The sequence below is a fragment of the Sinocyclocheilus grahami genome, unplaced genomic scaffold, assembly GCF_001515645.1.
Source record: "Sinocyclocheilus grahami isolate Dianchi unplaced genomic scaffold, SAMN03320097.WGS_v1.1 scaffold5.1, whole genome shotgun sequence".
In the NCBI taxonomy this organism is placed as follows: Eukaryota; Metazoa; Chordata; class Actinopteri; order Cypriniformes; family Cyprinidae; genus Sinocyclocheilus; species Sinocyclocheilus grahami.
Window position 1 is genome coordinate 4243977 of NW_015505184.1, and position 22765 is coordinate 4266741.

General features: G+C 37.9%; 2 protein-coding genes across 3 annotated transcripts in view; one reads left to right on the forward strand and one right to left on the reverse strand.

Moving 5' to 3' along the window:
* The first annotated feature begins 1038 nt into the window (after positions 1–1038).
* rabggtb (Rab geranylgeranyltransferase subunit beta) lies at positions 1039–5657 on the forward strand. 2 transcript variants are annotated; one of them, XM_016271610.1, is made up of 10 exons: positions 1040–1139; positions 1205–1300; positions 1399–1506; positions 1605–1802; positions 1913–2018; positions 2109–2161; positions 2268–2378; positions 2462–2587; positions 4509–4658; positions 4784–5657. In XM_016271610.1, the coding sequence occupies exons 2-10, from the start codon at positions 1259–1261 to the stop codon at positions 4922–4924; spliced, it is 1035 nt and encodes a 344-aa protein (XP_016127096.1). In that variant the 5' UTR covers positions 1040–1139; positions 1205–1258; the 3' UTR covers positions 4925–5657. The 2 variants fall into 2 exon arrangements, with proteins under 2 accessions (XP_016127103.1, XP_016127096.1); XM_016271617.1 differs by lacking the exon at positions 1205–1300 and having other exon boundaries at positions 1039–1139.
* Positions 5658–11566: 5909 nt separating this feature from the next.
* The window catches only part of LOC107584867 (ephrin-A2), a 61601-nt gene continuing 50402 nt past the window's right edge, over positions 11567–22765 (reverse strand). The window contains exons 2-4 of the mRNA XM_016271630.1: positions 21013–21305; positions 14649–14714; positions 11567–12415 (exon numbers count right to left, since the gene is read on the reverse strand). Coding sequence (XP_016127116.1) covers positions 12297–12415; positions 14649–14714; positions 21013–21305 — 478 coding nt within the window. The 3' untranslated portion in view covers positions 11567–12296. The remainder of the gene's footprint in view (positions 12416–14648; positions 14715–21012; positions 21306–22765) is intronic.

The following is a 22765-nucleotide window of genomic DNA, read 5'->3' on the forward strand; positions in this document are numbered from 1 at the left end:
AAATGTGACCCTGGACCACAAAACCAGTCATAAGGGTCAATTTTTCGAAATTGAGATTATTTGTATTTGGCCGAGATACAACTATTTGAAAATCTGGAATCTGAGGGTGCAAAAAAAATCAAAATATTGAGAAAATCGCCTTTAAAGTTGTCCAAATGAATTCTTAGCAATGCATATTACTAATCAAAAATTACGTTTTAATATATTTACAGTAGGAAATATACAAATTATCTTCATGGAACATGATTTTTACTTAATATCCTAATGATTTTTTGGCATAAAAGAAAAATCAATAATTTTGACCCATACAATGTATTTTTGGCTATTGCTACAAATATACCCCAGCGACTTAAGACTGGTTTTGTGGTCCAGGGTCACATATAATTAGTCATGCTAACAAAAAATGAAAATTTGCTGATAATGTACTCATCCCGAAGCAATTCAAGAAATGAGTTCATCAGAGCAAAGTACTGTAAGTCATATACATCTTGGATGGCCTGAAGGTGATTACAGTAGCAGCACATTTTCATTTTGAATGGACTATTCCTTTAATACTCATATTTGTTCTTTTCAGATGATACTTTTTTAAAGACAATTTCTTAACTTCTGAAATTGCTACATGATGCCCTGATTGAACCGAAACCTGGACACATCGTAAAGTTGCTGATTCGAAGTTTGCCCACATCTGAAAAAAATTTCTAAAAATATTGAACTGAGTTCAGATAAACAATTTTATTAGCTGTTTCAATAGCATCGTCATAACGCTGATCGTCACAGAGGAGAGCGGGAATAAAGAACATTAACTCAGAGTTGTTTATTTTCTTTTTGCTTAATAGCAAAAATACATTAGTAAGTCACACATAGGCGTAAAGTACGTGGATCCTTTTAATAAAACATAAATTCGTCCACAGCACTTTTCATTGGGCACGTGTGTTTAAGAAAAGGTTTTCAAGAGACGCAATGTACCGGTGTTTAGATGCGATTTGCAGACTTTAGCTTCCCATAATAACGTCACCGTTAAATGCGTTTTGTCCTTTACTGGCACCCGTAGAAATGACGAGGAATGTGATGATGATGTAATATGTGTGTGACTGCTGAAGTCAGCCTGTAGTCCACTCTCGTGCTTCTCCGTCAGGATGGTAATGTAAAACAAACTACTTTGCTGTTATAGTATTTAATCGTGATTCGTGTTTTCCTCATAAAGAAAGAGCATGCGGTTTACTGCGACTGTGAAGAAAATAACAGCGCACACTAAAAGATGAGAACGAGAGCAGCAAAAACATGTCATGTCATCCGCCCAGTCGGTTCAGCACAGTTCATAGTCCGGGTTAAAATGAATCTGTCAGACTGCAGTTTTTGAGTTTATTGGCAGAAAGTGATGACAACTTTATTTTGCAGGGGACCCAGGTTAAAGACGTGATCATTAAACCTGATGCTCCAAACACGCTCCTCCTAGACAAGCATGCCGACTATATTGCAGTCTATGGCTCCAAGAAGGATGACTATGTAAGTTGATGGCTTACAAAAATGCAAAAAATGGTTTTCCTTCAAAAAGCAATCAAATCAGAGGTTAATCTCCATGTGTTCTGCACCATCTCCTGCAGGAGTACACGCTGTCAGAGTACTTGAGAATGAGTGGCATCTACTGGGGTCTGACAGTGATGGACCTGATGGGTCAGCTGTCTCGAATGAACCGCGAGGAGATCATAGAGTTCATCAAGTCCTGCCAGCATGACTGTGGAGGCATCAGCGCCAGCATCGCCCATGACCCTCATCTCCTCTACACCCTCAGTGCTGTACAGGTCAGCAGGAATCTGCTAAATCTAGAAGGCAATCATAATAATTAATCAATGGTTCTAAAAATGACTACACAAAAGTGGGAATCCATGAAAAGATGTGTTACTCCCTTTAGATCCTGTCGTTGTATGATAGCATTAATGTCATTGATGTGGACAAAGTGGTGGACTATGTTAAAGGACTGCAGCAGGAGGATGGCTCATTCGCAGGAGACAAATGGGGTGCATTCATTCATTCATTCATTCGTTACTGGAATAAACAACTTTAAGCATTATATGACGTAATAAATGCTCGCTTTTTCTCATTAACAGGAGAAATAGATACACGGTTTTCCTTTTGTGCGGTTGCGACGTTGGCACTACTGGTCTGAATTCTTTTGTATTCAAGTATTATATTATTTAATTGCATTTTTGGTGTTTCTTGCAGCCTTTCAAGGTTTTAAATGCATATAACAAGACATTTCTGTGTAGGGCAAGTTGGATGAGATCAACATGGACAAGGCCGTTGAGTTTGTGCTGTCCTGTATGAACTTTGATGGTGGGTTTGGTTGTAGGCCTGGTTCAGAGTCCCATGCTGGTCAGGTGAGTTGTTTGAGGTATTTTATGCCCACCATTTTAGTGTACTCATACATTGTAATCATATGTTTTTCTCATCCTGTCTCTAGATTTACTGCTGCACAGGTTTCTTGTCGATCACTGGGCAGCTTCATCAAGTAAATGCGGATCTGTTGGGTTGGTGGCTCTGTGAAAGACAGTTACCATCAGGAGGCTTGAATGGGAGACCAGAGAAAGTAAGATGTCCTTTAGATCAAAGATATTAAAGGGTTAGTTCACCCAAAAATGAAAATTATCCCATGAATTACTCACCCTCAAGGCATCCCAGGTGTATATGACTTTCTTCTTTCAGACGAATCCAGTCGGAGTTATATTAAAAATTGTCTTTGATCTTTCAAGCTGTTTAATGGCAGTCAGCAGGTGTTGCCGTTCATCAGACCAAAAGAAGTTAAATAAAGTGCATCCATCTATCATAAAAAGTGCCTCACACTGCTCTGGGGGGTGAACAAAGGCCTCCTGTAGCGAATCGATGCGTTGTTGTAAGAAAAACAACCATATTTAAAGCTTAATAATCACTTTAATGTAGCCTGCACTCACAGTTGTACACGGAAGCAGCTCCGGGCGGATGACGTATGAGGTCAGTGCTGCGCATGCGCCGCTCAGAAGTGATGAACACGGAAGCGCAGGGGAGAGATCAAAACAAAACAACGGTCACGAATTAGAAGTACAAAACGAGGATTTGTAAAGAAGAATGTCGGAGGATTTCGATATAAGCCAAGAGGAGACTTGTTTTCCTTTGCTTCCTTTGCTCCTGTAAACAAACGTTGGTTTTCACGAGACTCACCAGCGCATGCACAACGCCGACCTCATACGTCATGCTCCCGGAGCTGCTTCTGTCTACAACTGTTGGCGCAAACTAGATTAAAGTGATTATTACGTTTTGAATATGGATATTTTTCTTACAAAAATGCATCGATTCACTACAGAAGGCCTTTGTTCACCCCCCGGAGCCGTGTGAGACACTTTTTTATTATGGATGGATGAGCTTTATTTCACTTCTTTTGGACTGATTAACTGCAACACCCGCTGAGTTGCATTAAACAGATTGAAAGATCAAAGACAATGTTTAATATAACTCTGATTGGATTCATCTGAAAAAAGGAAGTCATATACGCCTAGGATGCCTTGAGAGTGAGTAAATAATAGGTTAATTTTAATTTTTGGGTGAACTATCCCTTTACTAATTTAAAAAACGTGACTTAAAGGTATAGTTAACCCAAAAATGAAAATTCTGTCATTAATTACTCACTCTCATGTCGTTCCAAACCTGTAAGTCTTTCGTTCATATTTGGAACACAAATTAAGATGTTTTTGATGAAATCCGAGAGCTTTCTGAACCTCCATAGACAGCAAAACAACTGAAACGTTCAAGGGCCAGAAAGATAGTAAGGACTTGTGACGTCAGTTGTTCAGCCATAATGTTATGAAGAATACTTTTTTGTGCAAAGAAAATAAAAATAATGACTTTATTCAACAATTTCTTCTCTTCCGCGTCAGTCTGTTCACAAAAGTACTATGATGCATAACTCTTTAGAACTAGTTATATTTTCAGTCATAGCTGGATATTTAATTGTATCCTAAGTCTGACTTTTGACTATCAGTGTATTCTGCTCATGAAGTGACCATCTGATCCAGTTAGTGTAATGTAGGTACAGTTTATGTTGTAAAAGATTAAAACTAAAATTATTACCATAATAAAAAAATATTTAAAATAGCAATTAAATATATATATATATATAGATTAAATGAAAACTGTTTGGGAACCATAAAACATATTAAACCCAAATTAAAATTGACCATAAATAATAAACAAAAATAAAATACATTGTATTTTTATACATCTGATTTTTTAAATTCTTTTATTATCTGTGTTTTTGTTCTGTCGCTGTCATTCTGTTGCACTGCGGAAGCTTCTGTCATGAAAACAAATTCCTCGTATGTGAAAACATACCTGGCAATAAAGCTCATTCTGATTTAATGTTTTTAAAACTTAATGCTAGATTATTCAATTTTTTTTAAATGTATTTATTTATTAGAAGTTATTATTTATGAGTGACCAAACACAACTGTGGGTAATGTTTTTTCCTCTGTTTTCAGCTGCCTGATGTGTGCTATTCCTGGTGGGTTCTTGCCTCTTTGAAGATCATAGGCAGAATTCACTGGATTGACAAAGCAAAACTGCGCAGTTTTATTCTTGCTTGCCAGGATGAAGAGACTGGAGGCTTCGCTGACAGGCCTGGAGACATGGTAACACAAAATTTTGCATATGCATAAATATTTTGCATGTTGTTTCTCTAGGTCTTGCCATTCTTTAAACAGAGCTCATCAGTCTCTGCAGTACATTCTTACCAGTGTTCTATATCTCCATCCAGGTGGATCCTTTCCACACTCTGTTTGGTGTGGCTGGTCTGTCTTTGCTGGGAGATGAGCAGATCAAACCAGTGAACCCTGTGTTTTGCATGCCTGAGGATGTGCTTCAGAGGATTGGCCTCCAACCAGACTTGCTGAGCTGAGTTGAAATTTTCAGCATGGCCATTTTCCTCTTCTCCTACCCCTGCACAGCCAGCCGTTTTGAAACGGGCAAACCGTGGAAAGCTGTCATCTTAAACTAACAATCAGTGCACTGTTTAGAGGGACCAAGAACTTTAGAAAGCCCCTTAACATTGTGTGCTTATTACAGAGAATTGTTCTCATCATTGTGTACGCACCGTATTAACATGCTTACTTTTGTTAGTAGGCTTTCTCTATTTAAAGATGCTGTTCAAAGAGGGACATCTGCTATTTACAGCTTTCACTGTGTATTAAAACGTAACTTTATTTATATGAGTAATTCAGCAGGTCACTTTTTGGTGTCAACCAAAAGTGTTTATTCAATGAGGGGAGAGGTCGCTCACTCATCTCTGATGGCTTTTCCAAAGCGAGTATGCGAGACTAATAAATGTACATGTAACATCAGACTTTAAGCACCATAAACATGTATTTCATGCATGAGATTAATTTTTATGTCCTCTTACTGTCATTTGTTCACATCAATTGTCAAGGTTTTGTAGGTCCTCACATCTCTCAAGCATTTATTGTGCAACCATTTTAAAAGTCATGTTTGCTTTGCAACTGCTGTTGTTTCTAAGGTTTGGGAGAGTTTTGCTTTTGTGCTATGAATGAATTCTCTCACTCTGGCATTTATGCCAGTGTGTGAAGATGCCTGTTGTTTGGGATCTAATAAATGTGACTTTAATATAAAAAAAACTCCGTGTTGGATTATTCATTGTCAGGTGGGAAACTGTTGGTGTTCTCCACAAGGAATCAAGTGTTCATCAGCCCTAGAGCATCTGACACTGATTATAATGAATCTTTGTTGGCCTGCTGTTACGTGATGTTCCTCAGTAGTGCTTGTACATTTCTTTGCTCGGTGTAGGTTAGAAATGTTTGTATCATATAGAAAACCATTCAATTGAATTGATTACCAGTTTTAGTCAATCAAGCTTTGAATGTCACAAATTATGAGGTTGTTTACTAAAATTCACTTCAAAATAGGCTTTTCACACTATGCTTTTAAATTTATATTCATATTTGCTAGTTAAAAACAAAGCTGCAAAACTTTCAAGTATATGAGCACGGAGTTGGAAAAGTGAAGAGGCAATCAACTCAGAGTTTGTGAATTCATCAAGAGAGCAGCAATCTACAGACCACTGACAGATTTGCAGAAACAAACACAAGGGTTGTTAGGCTACGATGAAACCCCACTGGCTCTCATTACAACCTGTTCAGAGTGTGGGAGATGTGCCACATGTCACCACAGTCTCCTGGCACTTATGTTTTTGTTAGATCACCTCACATGTGCACAGACACACAACCTCTGCCTCTGTTAGTTTAATTAAGACATGATGGGTTTTACGACTAAATATGCTGTCACATTTATTTTGAGTCATATGAACTGTTAACTGAAAAGTTCTTTGGGAAATCTAAAATGGTTCTTCTACAACAACATTGCAAACCCCCTCTTTTGGAACCTTTATTTTTAAGAGTGTATATTGGAAAAGGTTTCTTTAGATTATTAAATGGATTTTCACACTAAGAAAATTGGTTATTTTAAGAACTGTTTACTGAAAAGTTCTTTAGGGAACCAAAATGATTCTTCTATGCCTATGGCATCACTAAAAATCCCTTTTTTGGAACCATTGTTTTTAAAAGTGTAAGTAGAAAGGCCTTTGAATATTGTCTTGGACAGGGTCAAAAAGGTTGAGAATCACTGGTGTGTGACAGGGATACAAAGATGTGTTTAAAATGCATTAGCCAAGATTTCATCTGTTTGGTTTTTCTACTGAAGAAAGTTTGCACTGTACGTAATTCACAGCTAATGTTTACTCACCTGTAAAATGTTTAGTCTATGTGAGATTTACTTGATTATGATAACAAATTAATAAGATGTGAAATCAGTACATTAGCTTTGTCTACACTGGATTTATTCTTATCTTCAAACAGGCTTTTTAAAGCCGTTTTGTTAATCTGCTGTAGAAACCATTACAAAAATTCAATGTCCAAAAACTGTAAGCCATGCGGGAAGACATCCCATTAGCAACAGCCTCTCTCTGACTGACACCTTGTTCAAGTTGGTAAAACAAGTACATCTTTTCCATAAAGAGTGTCTGTGCTTCTTTTACAAGCCTGGAAACATTGCAGAATGGTATTGATGCCTCTATTGATGAACTGAATGTAGGACATTATGTCTAGCCGTGCATGAACTGTGAATCGGAGAGAAAGGAATCGAATCCCTCACTTACCCTTAGGGCAAGTTATTTATTTTTCATTGGCTCAAGTAAAAAAAATATAGATGTGAATCATTACAATCATTACTAAATTTTTTTAATTGGATGAATGAAACATTTTTCTCAGTGCTCGGAGGACGATGGGTTTCATATAATAGTATATAGAAAGCTTTACAAAGCAATTGCTTATAAAATTCAAGACCCCATAGCCCATGAAACAAGGGATGGATTACTCTAATTTACTTTAGGATGATGGTTATCATTGTTATCTGACATGTTCTGAGGATCCTCTGTAAAATATTAGGTCAAATGTGTGTTTATTTAAAGTCCAAACAGAAGAACCCAACTACTAAGCATCACATGTCACATCTGAACTCTGAAAGCTCTGATACAAAGTTAGACACCTTTTCATTCAAATCCCTCTGCTTGTTGCTGTTTAAAATGTCAGCATTTTGAGAATAATTGTATTCTTTGATGAGCAGCTCAAGGCCGTGTTTAATGGCTGCCTTCGATATGTGACCTGCCATTGTTCATACTGTCTTGATTTTGTAAGTATCTTGACAACATCTTGCCATCTTGGTTTCGCTGCTGTGTACCCATATTATAAGAACCACCTTGCTCACATAAGGGGTTCCTCAGTACAGGAGGCATATGAAGAGCAACTTTTTGTTGTCTTTGATGCGCTTGTTTTGCTCTTCTGTGAAGGGTGAAATGTGTAGGAGGCGAGGAACTGTTCTTTAGATCTGTCTTTGCGATATGTGAAGGGCTCTTGGTTGAAGTCTTCTGAGGACATCCATCACTTTTATCCTCATCTTTTTCATTGCATTCACTTGAGGATAACTCAAAATGAGACAATGAGGCTTTGAAATAATCATCCTGGCGGTTTTTTAAATCCTTATGTGGCGAAACGTAGGTATTAGTGCTGCATGTTTTATAGGTTTCTGAAGTCAGTGTGTGCTGTTTGAGTTCTGACAGCTCCCTCTCACAGTCACCAGAGGTTTCATCACCCAAACCATCATGCTTCTGGCCAAACGTGGTTAGACTTCATTGAGTTACCACTTTCAACACTCAAATCAGTATTACCGCATTTCTTTGCTTTCTTGGAAGGCAGTACTCACTGATCTCAGATGAGCAGCGTAGGCTTCATAACAATATCCGCTTATCAGGTTTATGTCTATCAAGGTCTTTTGAAGCTCTTGTATTTCTTTGTTGATCAAAAACATTGATCTCCTGTGATCTCTCCACAGAATTTCCCACTCTTCCACAAACCTTTTCATTTCATAATAGTTTTTGAAGTGTGCTCTCTGTAGATGTTCGACTCTGGATGTGTTCGTTTTTCTTGCTTTCAAAAAGCTCATGTCTCCAACAGATTCAACATGTACTGACTGTTCAGGAGCCTTGAGACATGAGTGTTTGTGTTGTACCTCAGGTTTACCTCAGGGAACTGTGGGAGGCCGTATGTAGCACAGAGATACAGGCGTAAGACAGACAGAAGATACTATTGGTTAATGGGAAACAGTCCCCTGTAATTTTTTCACCCTTATGTGAGTAAATGATGACACATATCCATCAGATATTTTGAAGAGAGTTGATAACCAAACGGTTTCAGTCCCAATGACTTCCAATGACTACAAGTGAAGTCAATGGGAACCAAAACTGTTTGGTTAGCAACATTCTTCAAAATATCTTCTTTTGAATTCCGCAGAAGAAAGAAATGCATGCAGATTTGGAACGACATGAGGTCAAGTAAATGATGACTGAGTTTTCATTTTTGGGTGAACTATCCCTTTAAATATTCAACATATGCATCAAAAGTAAAGTTCTATATACCTGACATTACAAGTATGGACAAAACACTCATCAAACGAAGGGTGCTAAAAGGTCTTATTCACAAGAGGGCAGCAAACATCTATTGTTCACTGGGAAATCAGCATGTAACACACACGCACCCGGTGTTACTTACATTGAGTCTAACACTACATTAAAATCATGTAAAATTATAATTACAAATGACAGCATAAGGCGCATCATGCTGTGACACTGACTGAAGATGTAAGGCATAAATCTTTTACTCACCATACAGCCGTTTTTATCATCTGTAATGATCATCCTCATTGCTACTAATATATCCGCCTCTAACCGACTGTTTGGTTTGCATCTACAGTGCCATCTCCAAGTCTGCAAATCCTTCACTGATGCTTTCCTAGCGCATGTATTTTTTATCATAGTCTACATTGCATAAAATATTCAGATAGGACATTCACTTTTCTGAGCCCAGCCAGGCTACTGATCCCTCACCAAATAGTTGGATGAGCATCCAGGCCAAAGCTCAGAGCAAACACTCGCCTGAATGTCAAGTCATGTATGACCATGACTCATTCCAGCCGTCTCGCATCCGAAACCACAACATTAAATGGCAATCATATCTTAAATGTCTCTGCAAAAATAATTTATATAACTGCTGCTAAAGTATTAAACATGTTAGATTTCATCACATTATACATGGTTTAAGTAGGAGATTTCTGAAGGTTGGTCTTATTTTAGGACAATGGATGAAAAAATTCAAAATATGTTGTGCATACCAGCTCTAAGGAAAAGCTTTTCTTACCTCAAAGTGCATGACATAAAAAAAAATAAAAATGTTTTTTTAATATTGATGTATTAAAATCTGTTTCTAAATTTTTTTTTTTGCTCATGTAGATGTATTGTGAATGGAGCTACACTGGCACTTGCTATAGTGGGAGGCCATTGTGATTATATGCTAACTATAGGGGCAATAACGTCACATGAAAAAGAGGACACAATCAAATCAGATGGAAAGAAATGCTTTCTGTCTCTTTAAATACTGAATACAGTTTGACAAGACCACAATAACAACAGTAAGAGTGAGAGAGTGGGCCCTTCTGAATACGTCCGACTGCTGACTCACACACTGTATCGCCACTCAAGACGCTAAAATCGTTCCTCATATCACATGAATAATTGATGTTGCTTTTAAATGCTACAAAAATAACATGAAACAGAATACAAAAAATCCATTTCCTTTTCGGCCATGCCCGCAGTGTGTGCGTCAGTGAATTAAAAGTGGCTAGATCCTCACAGATCATCCTTGCGTTCCATTGCTTGTTTGTCCCACAGAGCGGGAAAGAAAAACCAATGCAGAGTTTTATTAAGCGGCATTTGGGTTTGCACCAAAGCGATCTCAGAGATTCTGAGTCCTTGTCCCACCAGCAGACACACAGTTTGGAGGCGAGGGTCAGCAGTGAGCACTGACATTTGGCTGCATCTGATCCAAACTCCACCAGCTGAGCCTTACACCAGAAGAGTGGCTAGAAGGTCTACGTTTGTTTTGTTTTGGCTAATAAAAATATATCATTACTATTGTAAGATCAGTTCTTTGTTTCACAGTGTTTCACATGCATGTGAATGTCTAACACTAAGTCCCTAGCTGCTGGCTACCACAAAACACATTTCTTCTCTCCCTTCAAACGGAAAATAAAACTAAACCTCTGAAGAGAGTCCTTTGGTGTCATTTGTTATTATTAGGAGGAGAAAATCCTCTTTATTTCAGGGCTTAGTATGGTGTAAAGACGATGTGGGGGGGGGGGGATTATAGCTATCCAAATAAGTGTCTGAAAGATGGAAAGAAATGCTTTCTGTCTCTTAAAATACTGAATACAGTTTGACAAGACCACAATAACAACAGTAAGAGTGAGAGAGTGGGCCCTTCTGAATACGTCCGACTGCTGACTCACACACTGTATCGCCACTCAAGACGCTAAAACCGTTCCTCATATCACATGAATAATTGATGTTGCTTTTAAATGCTACAAAAATAACATGAAACAGAATACAAAAAATCCATTTCCTTTTCGGCCATGCCCGCAGTGTGTGCGTCAGTGAATTAAAAGTGGCTAGATCCTCACAGATCATCCTTGCGTTCCATTGCTTGTTTGTCCCACAGAGCGGGAAAGAAAAACCAATGCAGAGTTTTATTAAGCGGCATTTGGGTTTGCACCAAAGCGATCTCAGAGATTCTGAGTCCTTGTCCCACCAGCAGACACACAGTTTGGAGGCGAGGGTCAGCAGTGAGCACTGACATTTGGCTGCATCTGATCCAAACTCCACCAGCTGAGCCTTACACCAGAAGAGTGGCTAGAAGGTCTACGTTTGTTTTGTTTTGGCTAATAAAAATATATCATTACTATTGTAAGATCAGTTCTTTGTTTCACAGTGTTTCACATGCATGTGAACGTCTAACACTAAGTCCCTAGCTGCTGGCTACCACAAAACACATTTCTTCTCTCCCTTCAAACGGAAAATAAAACTAAAACTCTGAAGAGAATCCTTTGGTGTCATTTGTTATTATTAGGCCAAAGCGATCTCAGAGATTCGGAGTCCTTGTCCCACCAGCAGACACACAGTTTGGAGGCGAGGGCCAGCAGTGAGCACTGACATTTGGCTGCATCTGATCCAAACTCCACCAGCTGAGCCTTACACCAGAAGAGTGGCTAGAAGGTCTACGTTTGTTTTGTTTTGGCTAATAAAAATATATCATTACTATTGTAAGATCAGTTCTTTGTTTCACAGTGTTTCACATGCATGTGAATGTCTAACACTAAGTCCCTAGCTGCTGGCTACCACAAAACACATTTCTTCTCTCCCTTCAAACGGAAAATAAAACTAAACCTCTGAAGAGAGTCCTTTGGTGTCATTTGTTATTATTAGGAGGAGAAAATCCTCTTTATTTCAGGGCTGAGTATGGTGTAAAGACGATGTGGGGGGGGGGGATTATAGCTATCCAAATAAGTGTCTGAAATCTTGTCTGTAAACTGCGACGCCCTGAAACGTGACTAAATGGCACATGAATACAAGCCTCGATTACATGACAGCATATATAAAAGGTCACATTCCACGACAGACTCCAGGTGTTCAGCTTTACATCAGCCGCTAAAGCAGGGCGAACGTCTCTTGTCCTCGGATCAGTGGCGAGGAGCTCGTTCGGTAAAAAAGAAGACGCGTGAATCCGACTGCAGCCGGAGGTCTGGATGAGAGGGCTTCCCTGAGGGAGTATGGATGCAGGGAGAGCGGTAGGCAGTCTGGGCAGCGGCGGAGCTTCTTAAACGCGGGCCAGCAGAAAGGCCAGCAGCAACAGCAGCACAGCTAGGCACGGGCCGTCTGCCCTGCAGCGCTGGCTCTGATCAGTCAGGAATGGCTCTGGAGACTCATAGCCCGAACCATCTGAAACACACAAACACAGAGAGACAGCACGCGGAGAAGAAGCGCTAGGAAATGCATACCTTTACTCAAAGCAGCAGGGGCCCACAGCACTGACCTCATTAGAGTTTAATTACTGAGGCGGAAAATCTGGTTCACATTTCACACAGCGTTTTCATAGATTACATGGACCTGACGTATCTATGCCAATGAATTTAAAATAAACACTGGATTTCTACTTGGAGGGTGAGCGATGTTGTTCTAGACAAAGTAACCAGAATACTATTCAAAAGCTTGGGGTTGTTCGTTTTTTCCATTTCTTTTGTAAGTCTCTTATGCTTACCAAGGCGGCATTTGTTTGATCAAAAATATAGTAAAAACTGTAATATTGTGAAATATATTTACAATTTAAAATAGTGGTTTATTTTAGAATGTAATTTATTCCTGTGATACAAAATTGAATTTTCAGCCATCACTCCAGTCTTCAGTGTCACATGATCCTTCAGAAATCATTCTAATAGGCTCTTGCTGCTCATCAAACATTTAATATTATTATGATATTATTATTATTATCAGTGTTCAAAACAGTACTGCTGCTTATTATGATGGTTTTTTTAATGTGGAAACTGATACATTTTTGTAAGATTCTTTGACAAATAAAGTTCAAAAGAACATTTATTTGAAATAGATTTTAAAAAAATGTCTTTACTGTCATTTTTTGATCAATACAATGTGTTCTTGCCAAATATAAGTATTAATTATTTTTATTTTAAAAACTTACAGACCCTAATCTTTTGAACAGTAGTATGATTTGAGAAGATTTGTGAATAAAGCAGCATTTTCATATCATATGTTCAAAAGAACAAAACTGCCATATATGGAGAAATTGGCACACAGTAAAAAAAACAAAACAAAAGCAAATATTTTTCATTTTCTTCTCTGAGTGAGTTATTCAGCCAGTTATTCAGTCGTTTTCAATATAAGACTTTAAGTAAAATTGTTTCTATTGTAATGTATTCACTTGTTTTCTTACAAGATAAAACATTTATCCACAACACAACTGTACTGTATCCTGTAGCTGGGTATAAATCCCTATTAGCAACCAGCAATACAGCAACTGAGCACCAGAGATTACATCATTGGCATAATGAATAACCCTGTGACAAGTAAAAATGTTGTCTGAGCTGTTATTTTTTAAATGTGTAAAACAAGAAGGGTTGTAACTATGAATGTAACTTATGATGCCATTACCCTTTTCAAATTTGACATACATTCCCCAACAATTAAAGGGATAGTTCATGCTGTCATCATTTTTTCACTCTTATGTTGTTCCAACCCTGTATGACTTTGTGGAACACACACACAAAAAATATTTTGTCGGTTTAAGTGACCACTGACTTCCATTGTATGGACAAAACCACCCAAAACACTGAGACATTTTTTAAAGGGGTCCTATTATGCTTTTTTACTTTTTCAACTTTAGTTAGTCTGTAATGTTGCTGTTTAAGCATAAAAAAGATCTGCAAAGTTACAAAGCTCAAAGTCCACTTCAAAAGGAGATATTTTATTTAACAGAAATCAATTTTCAAAAACTACAACGAACGACTCGTTTGGACTACAACGCATATTTTCCGGGAATCACAGCACATTTCGTATTTCAGAAGGCAGGCCTTCATTTGATACAGGAAATATTCGAGCCGTTCATGCCAGACTGAGGAGAGAGGTGTTGTAATAATGTAAAATATGTGAAAAATAATGTGTTTTTCGAACAACCTAGTATGAGAGCCTGTTCTAGTACACCCCCAAAACAAAATCAAGACTTTGTAAAAGAGCATAATAGGACCCCTTTAAGATATCTTCTGTTACTGTATGTTCTACATAAGAAAGAAAGACATACAGGTTTTACTCACATGAGGGTGCGCGTAAATGATGACAGAAATGTCTTTTTGAGTGGACTATCCCTTTAATATGAGGTTTCCATTGGTGAGTAATGAAGGTAAATTTAAATAATCCACAATAGTTGTAATAGTTCCCATTAGACCTCAGCTGCTGTTTTGATGGATGTAGACTGCATTTGAACACATTCCCGCAGCTTGAAAATAAATATGACATCTCATTAACAAAATGTTCCTGGAAAATGTGTCAAACACTGCTTATTTGCATTCCTGTTATGTCTAACAGAAGGTTGGCATGTAGACATGAGGGGATATTATTTTCTACGCCGGCAGGGCAAAACAGTTAGAGCATGACTTACTTGTAGGCTTCACGTACACCTTCAACTTTAAACACGGCTTGCCAGCGTGGTTAGGATGAGGAGAGGCTGTTGAAAAGGAAGTTGAAGAAAAATAATGAGCTAAATGTGCTTGTGACAAACAGAATCATTCAACAAGCCAATGAATCAATCTGATTAAGATCCTCTTGGTGACACTTGTGAACGTCTCTCAAGCCTCTGAGTTAGTTTGACCCCTTGACAACCAAATCAGGAACAAAGTCTGAGATTTTCTTCATTCGGAGGAAATTGCTCTGACCTTCACCAGCTTGGTGTCGTCACATACAATGGTCTGCGACACACAGTGTTCCCATGGCAAATTACCCCACATAGCACTCAGTGAAGTGAGAGCAAAAGTCACTATTGAGTCAGCCAACAGATCGGCTCCACCAGAACATCAGCAACACCGTTCATCTCTGCTCCCCAGACACAAGCTTTCTGACAGATTACTTCATTCATCTGTGTTCTACAGACACAACATCTCTACTGCTTATTTCCTTATAAGGGTCTGGTGAGAAAGAAGGGGCGAGTGAAATCATTTATTTGAACTTGACTGCAGTCAAATGTCCACAAAGAAAAACCAGCACATGAAGAAAACAGCCTATTTCAATGTCCTTCTCAAGCTTTTTGAAGTGGGATTGGTCAAGAGCAGAGGGTTCCATTTTTTGATGGCAAAGACCCACAAATGATCTAATAAAACTTTTTCACTCCCACCCCCCTCTCTAACTCCCTTTCACTTCCTTCCCCATCTCCATATTATCTTATCTGAATAAAGGCTTGAAAGTTTTATATATAAAACAATAATCACTTTAATCTAGCTTGCGCCAACAGTTGTACACGGAAGCAGCCCCGGGCGGATGACGTAAGATGTCGGTGTTGCGCATGCGCCAGTGAGTCTCGTGAAAACCAAGGTTTGTTTACAGGAGCAAAGGAAGCAAAGTTTCCTTACTTTAGCAAAGGAAAACCAGTCTCCTCTTGGCTTACAGTGGGTACGGAAAGTATTCAGACCCCCTTAAATGTTTCACTCTTTGTTATATTGCAGCCATTTGCTAAAATCATTTAAGTAATTTTTTTCCCTCATTAATGTACACACAGCACCCCATATTGACAGAAAAACACAGAATTGTTTACATTTTTGCAGATTTATTAAAAAAGAAAAACTGAAATATCACATGGTTCTAAGTATTCAGACCCTTTGCTGTGACGCTCATATATTTAACTCAGGTGCTGTCCATTTCTTCTGATCATCCTTGAGATGGTTCTACACCTTCATTTGAGTCCAGCTGTGTTTGATTATACTGATTGGACTTGATTAGGAAAGCCACACACCTGTCTATATAAGACCTTCAAGCGGTGCATGCGCAAAGCCGACCTCCTACGTCATCCTCCCGGAGCTACAGGAGGACTTTGTTCACCCCCGGAGCCGTGTGAGGTGCTATTTATTATGGATGGATGCGCTTGATTTAACTTCTTTTGGACTGATGCATGCAACACCCGCTGAGTGCCATTAAACAGCTTGAAAGATCAACGCCAATTTTTAATATAACGCCGACTGGATTCATCTGAAAGAAGAAAGTTATACATCTAGGATGACTTGAGGGTGAGTAATTCATGAGCTAATTTTCATTTTTGGGTGAACTAACCCAATAATATATAAAGTATTTAAAAAAATATTTAGTAGATTTTTATTACATTTTGGCTGTGATAAAACAAAAAATTTACTATATATAAAAGCCAGTAGTTTATTTTCTTTCTATCACACTTATTTTTTATTTTATCACACACACACACACACACACACACACAAAAAACAATATTGTAAAGATACAAATATAAAAGTTTGGGGTTAGTAAGGCATTTTTATGTTTTTAAAGGAAGTCTATCACCAAGGTTGCTTTTATTTGAACAAAATACAGAAAGAAATGTAAATATTATTACAATTTAAAATAGTAATGTTTTCTATTTGAATATATTTTAAAATGTAATTTATTCCTGTGATGTAAAGCTGAATTTTCAGCATCATTACTCTTTAGTGTCACATGATTCTTCAGAAATCATTATAATATGCTGATTTGCTGCTTAAGAAACATTTCTTATTATTATCAATGTTGAAAACGGTTGTCTTGCTTAATATTTTTGTTGAAACCATGATACATTTTTTAGTCAGGATAATTTATGAAGAGAAAGTTAAATTATAAATTGTAAATATAATGTATATATTATAAAAAAATACATTATACATTTTTATAAATCACTTTTGAAGCACTTTCAAAGTCACTTTTGTTCAACTGAATGCATCCTAGCTGAATAAAATTACTAAATTTAAAAAGTCGTACTGACCCCAAACCTGTTTTTTGTGTTTAACTTTACATAAAACTTATATAAGTTATTAAGTTTTGAATATGGATATTTTTCTTACAAAAACGCATCGATTCGCTACAGGACACCTTTGTTCACCCCCCGGAGCAGTGTGAGGCACTTTTTATTATGGATGGATGAGCTTTATTTCACTTCTTTTGGACTGATTAACTGCAACACCCGCTGAGTGGCATTAAACAGCTTGAAACATCAAAGACCATTTTTAATATAACTCAGATTGGATTCATCTGAAAGAAGGAAGTCATATACGCCTAGGATGGCTTGAGGGTGAGTAAATAATGGGCTAATTTTCATTTTTGGGTGAACTATCCCTTTAAGAAACAATGTATCTGTTTTTTCTAACCACTATTAGAGAAATGTTAGATGGTTTTAGAATTTATACTCAAATGTTCTATAGATCCCAGAAAAAAAAACAACAACTCTTGTCTAGAGTTTGTCATCTTCAACCTGAACAACCATCCCCCAGCACCCCAAGTCATTGTGTATTCTTGTGGCATGTTCACCACACCGGATCCTAGGTTCATTGGAGAGCATCCAACCTCAACCGCCGGCAGCTGTGTAGAAGACGCCTGTCAAGATGTCATCACAGCCGATCAATACGGGCGTAGAGATGGAAGTCCGGGGGTTAAGTCTGACCAGGTCTGATGGACGTGTTCTTTTACCAGCAGACAATCGAGATCAGCCCCCACTTCCCAGTGATAACCTCTCAGATCCATCTCTCATCGCTAACCCCACCGACCCTGCCACAAAGCATCAATCCCCTTAGGGACCGTGACACCCATAGAGCTGCCGGTATCCAAACAATCCTCTCAGGGAGTGGCTGGGGTGCTGAATGGAGTAGCCTTGGCGGGGGAGCGGGGGTGTCCAAAGGCCTTTTCCAGCCCTGAAACAAAAGCCTTCACAATGCAGGACCAGGCTGTTAGCTTGCATAAAAATCAGTTTGGGGGGACAGGGGCAGAAACACAGAGTTGAAGGGTATCTTTGAACTTTTTTGCTGCTCTTTGTGGCATCTCTCCCTCTCTCTCTCGTGTGCAGAGACAACACTGCGGCGTGTATGATAAGCAGCGCTACGCCCTGCTGATTTAGGGGGGTTTGGGTGGAGGGGATGTTGACTCATAACGACGCCCCCTCCATGCCTGCTTCGCTCCCTTTCAGTCTGAGCTGTCAATCAGGGAATAATCAGCAGTCAAATGAAAAGCATGTAGGATCTGTGGCAATCTCCATGGGAGCGAGGAAGGCCCGTCCGGCCACTGTGCAGATGGGGGATGGCTGCTGATGGACAGTGTGGCTCTGCGACACAAAGCCGGCGAGAGCTCAAAGTTGCTGGGCTCTCTGTACTGTACACAGGTGGCTCCCGGCCCAGCCACATCTGCCCACGCCACAGCCGCCCATGTCAGGAATTGTAATTACCATATAAATTATTGATTTGGTTGCCTCTCTCCGTTTTCTCTCAGCATCTTCCTGATACAAGTCTTTCATGTTATCTTATTACAACAGCTAGGCGGTTGACATGAAAAAAAGAAGCTTTTTGTTTAATGTCTACTTTTAATTTGGTTTAGCCACACCAAATTATCTTCACTGGAGGACAGTAGGACAAATGCGTGAAGGATGAGTTTCCCATTTGAACCCACCAGTTTGAAGCTTTGTGAGGTTAATGGGAATGAGCTGTTGGATGTTTCTCATGTAGGAAATGCTAAAGCTTTTGAGATTAAAGGATCTCTGTTTCTCTCACAAACTATTTGCATCTTTCTAAATGTCCTGTAATTCTGGGGCGTTTTGTTTGAGGACGCGAGAAAAAAATTCAAATGACAGAACAGAAATAACAAAATAAATAGTACGAAATAAGAGCTCAAACTGTGCGTAAGGTCTCATTTTTCTGTGGTCCACCAGCGGACGAAGTTTCAGAGTGAGGCAGCGTCTCTTTTGCTTTCCTGGAGCTCATTGTGTTCTCAGAGATCCTGAATGTAGAGTCTTAAAAGTTACAGATAGTCTATTTGACTGGCTGATTGACCCTGTCAGTGTGATAATGCCTGCTTGTCATGTTCACAGCTGGTCCACAAATCCACTTGAATGGGTCAATCTGGTGGAAATGAACTAATTACAAAGTAAACAACTCGTGTGCTAATCAAAATAAAATTGAAATTACGTATAGTAATCACTCAGATTGATTTAATTAAAGATGTACCTCTGTGTCTGTGACTGCCATTAATCCTGTTTACCAAGCATTTGCTGACTAATGGTCCAAAAAAGGTGACTATAAATGAATAATAGCTAGTTGTAGCCAATAATTACTATACAAAATATGCCTATGTTTTATTGTAGTAATTATTTTTAATTCATAAACTTCAAGAGTAAACATCAAATGGAGCTTTAATTTATTTATTTGATAAAACATTCCACAGAGCAGTGATTCTCAAGCAGAGGTCAAGGGAACTCCAAACCTCCAAGAAAGCCAGAAGATGACTAAATAATAATACAAATTTTTTTTTTTTTTTAAAAACAAGCACTAAAATGAGCCAAGACAACTGAAAATCAAGATTTCTTATTTTGATTCACCCAACAACAGTTTTTTTTCTTTTAAGAACCAGTGTTCCCACTGTCATTATAACAACACTGCCACCTATTTCCAGGTTTTCATGAACTAAAACGAAAACTATTTAAATAAAATATGAAAATAAAAATGAAATAAAATATAAATATTAAATTAAAAACACAAGTTAAAAATACTAAAAGTACTAATTGAAATAACTAAAACTGAAATAAAGTAAACAAAAAGTATTTAAAACTATTTTTAAATAGTCTGTCTTCAGAAACGAACAGAAATGACAAAAGCTCATAAGTAACTAAAAATTCAATTAAAATGAAAACTAAAAATATAAAAATAAAATTTCAAAATAATAATAATGAAAAAAAAGAAACTATGATAATAAATACTAATACTAAAATAATTATACATAATTATAAATAATATCAAAAATAAAAAAATAATAGGGGTAGTAGGGGATATGAAGTAACTTTATTTTAAAGGGGTCATATGATGCTTTTTTAAAGATCATTATTTTGTGTATTTGGTGTAACAGAATATGTTGACATGCTTTAATGTTCAAAAAACACATTATTTTTCAAATACTGTATAAAGAATTACGTCCTCTCCTAGGTTCACGAAAAGGTCGTCCATAAAATGCATTGCTGTTCTGTTGTAAGTAATCTTAAAGATTCCTAAATGCATCTACTTTCGGAAGGCCAAATAAAGTGCTTTTGCTTTCATCTAGAAACACACAGCGTCTCCCTGACATGGCTGCTTCAACACTAACTGCGGTTACTGAAACCCCGCCTTCTTTCTTTGCGTGCACATTTGGGCGCCATTATGCAAATATTTCCACACAGTGAGGTAGATATGTGGGGGCGTGTTAGAACGAGCCGTTTTAGGGGGGCGTGGCAGAGTCTTAACTTTGATAAAAAATATCTCTTTGGTTTTGAGACTTTAATCTTTGCGACTTCAGGGATCTTATCTATGCACAATCAGCTTGTAACACTCCAAAGAGAAAGGAAAACTTGAAATCGCATCATATGACCCCTTTAAAATTATGATTTCTAGGAAATCCTGGAAAAATTAATTAATCAAATCTTGAAACTCCATTTGCATTTTCATAATGAATATACTTTTTTTCTAGTTATGCCAAGCTCTAAATGATTATATCTGGTAGAAATTGGGAGTGAACAAAAAAAATCCTTATCTAGTAATGACAAATAAAAAGTCACATAAATTAATCTGTTTAAAAAAAGTGGTATCCCTGAACAACATTCAGTTCTTCAAATTTCAGCAATCCTGAAACTAGAAACTAGAAACTAGAAACTAGAAATATCTGGCTTTTGAATACTGTTGTGGACAATGGAGAGTCAAAAAAGTTGGCAACTGCTCAGATAGAGTTCACCACATGTCACTGCTAAAACAGCACTAAACACTTACATATATAATAGTACTCGTGTCCAGGTCGGAACTCAAAACCAAGCGAGAAGGGGGTGAAGAGCTGAAACTTCTCAGAGAAGCGCAGGGGTCCGTCAGGACTCTGGGGCCGGTTACATTCCCACCGCTTGAAGCCCCTCATGCGGTGCTCACAGGTGAGGTAACCATCATGGTTGACCATGAAAAGGATGTAGCGCTCCATGTGACTGTGAGGCTGGGGCGTCTCATAGTACGGACAGTACACGTCCAGATAGTCATTGATGCTCACGGCCACCGTATATTCACCCTGCCAGAACCTGCAAAGGAGATTCAGAGCATTAGGATGACTGACATAACAACTTCTGTACAAGGACAACTGAAATATTCTGTAGTTCAGCTTTTTATTTGGCCTCCATTCAAACCGTACAGCAGCAAAGAGGAAAGTTTAACACACAAAGGCTAAATCTGTTAGGCAGAAAATCACAGGGAACACAACAGAATAAGCTGGAATGAATAACCACATTGCATATTTTCTATCTAGGTCACCATTATGCAGAGAGAGAATGGCAAACCAGAACACACGGAAAACCAAACACTCGCTGTAACACTGTAATGAGAAGGGGGATGTTTGAAAAAAATATCTTTGACTAGGGCTTAAAATAGACCTCTTTAAAAACAACTTAGTTTGCCTTTATTCATTTCTCTGGGTTAGTGCAGTAGCAACATTTATCAATGAAATTGATTATGTTCACAAAAACGGCAAATTTAGTCAGCGAGTTGATTCCTTATAAATCATGAACTTCATATTAAATTGCACCCTTAATCCAAGCTTTGAACCACAGTGGCACCATAAAATAATTTTTCATGCTTCGCATTCGATTTTCTCTCTACATAGTATGCGTTTCATGAGAATACAGCTTTCAGAGCATAAGAAAAAAAAGGGAGAGAGAGGCAAAAGATAGCATGAGTGAATCAGTTTGAAAGTCAGTGTGACCTACAGAGGCTTTGAATGTGTGACAGTACTGTGATGTCCTGCGAGTATATGCCTGTGACTGCAAAACAAATGGCGGCTGACAAAATAAAAAATAAAATAAATGCATTAAGGTTTTTATGCTTGTAACAAATACGCCAATTAAATAAGTTGACACTTTTTAAAGATATATTTTCTGAAAACAAGTCTTACTGCCTTGCAGCAATTTTGTTAGGCAAATTTATGGGTGAATCTCAGAAAGCCTGTCAATGATAGGTCAAGGTCATCTTTCATTGACAAAAATGAAAGAAAAAAATAAGAAATTACAGTTTGCACAATAAAAATTAAACACTCTTTTGTACTATCAAGGATTATTGTATTGTGACATTTTACATTATTATAATGAAAAAGATCACTAATGTAATGAAAAATATTATTTATATCATATAGTGTTATACATGTTAGTATTTTCTGTATTGCTTTTAATTAATACAAATAAATTTATGATGAGTTTTCATGTCAGCATTAATGTGAAAATATATAACATCTAGCCATATATCACAGCTAGATGTGATTTGTGATCGCGTTCCCCCCCCGGACCGAAGGGGGCCCCGCTCCCTATCTCGCACCAGGCCCCGCGTCAGCTAAGGACGGTCCTGTGTGTGAGAGTATATATATATATATATATATACTCTATTATTAAAATATGCAATTGTACTGTTGGTATACTACACTGGTATACCTAAGTCTGCTAAATTGTAACAACTAATTTTGTGCTTAATGCACTTTAATTGTGCAGCAGTAGTG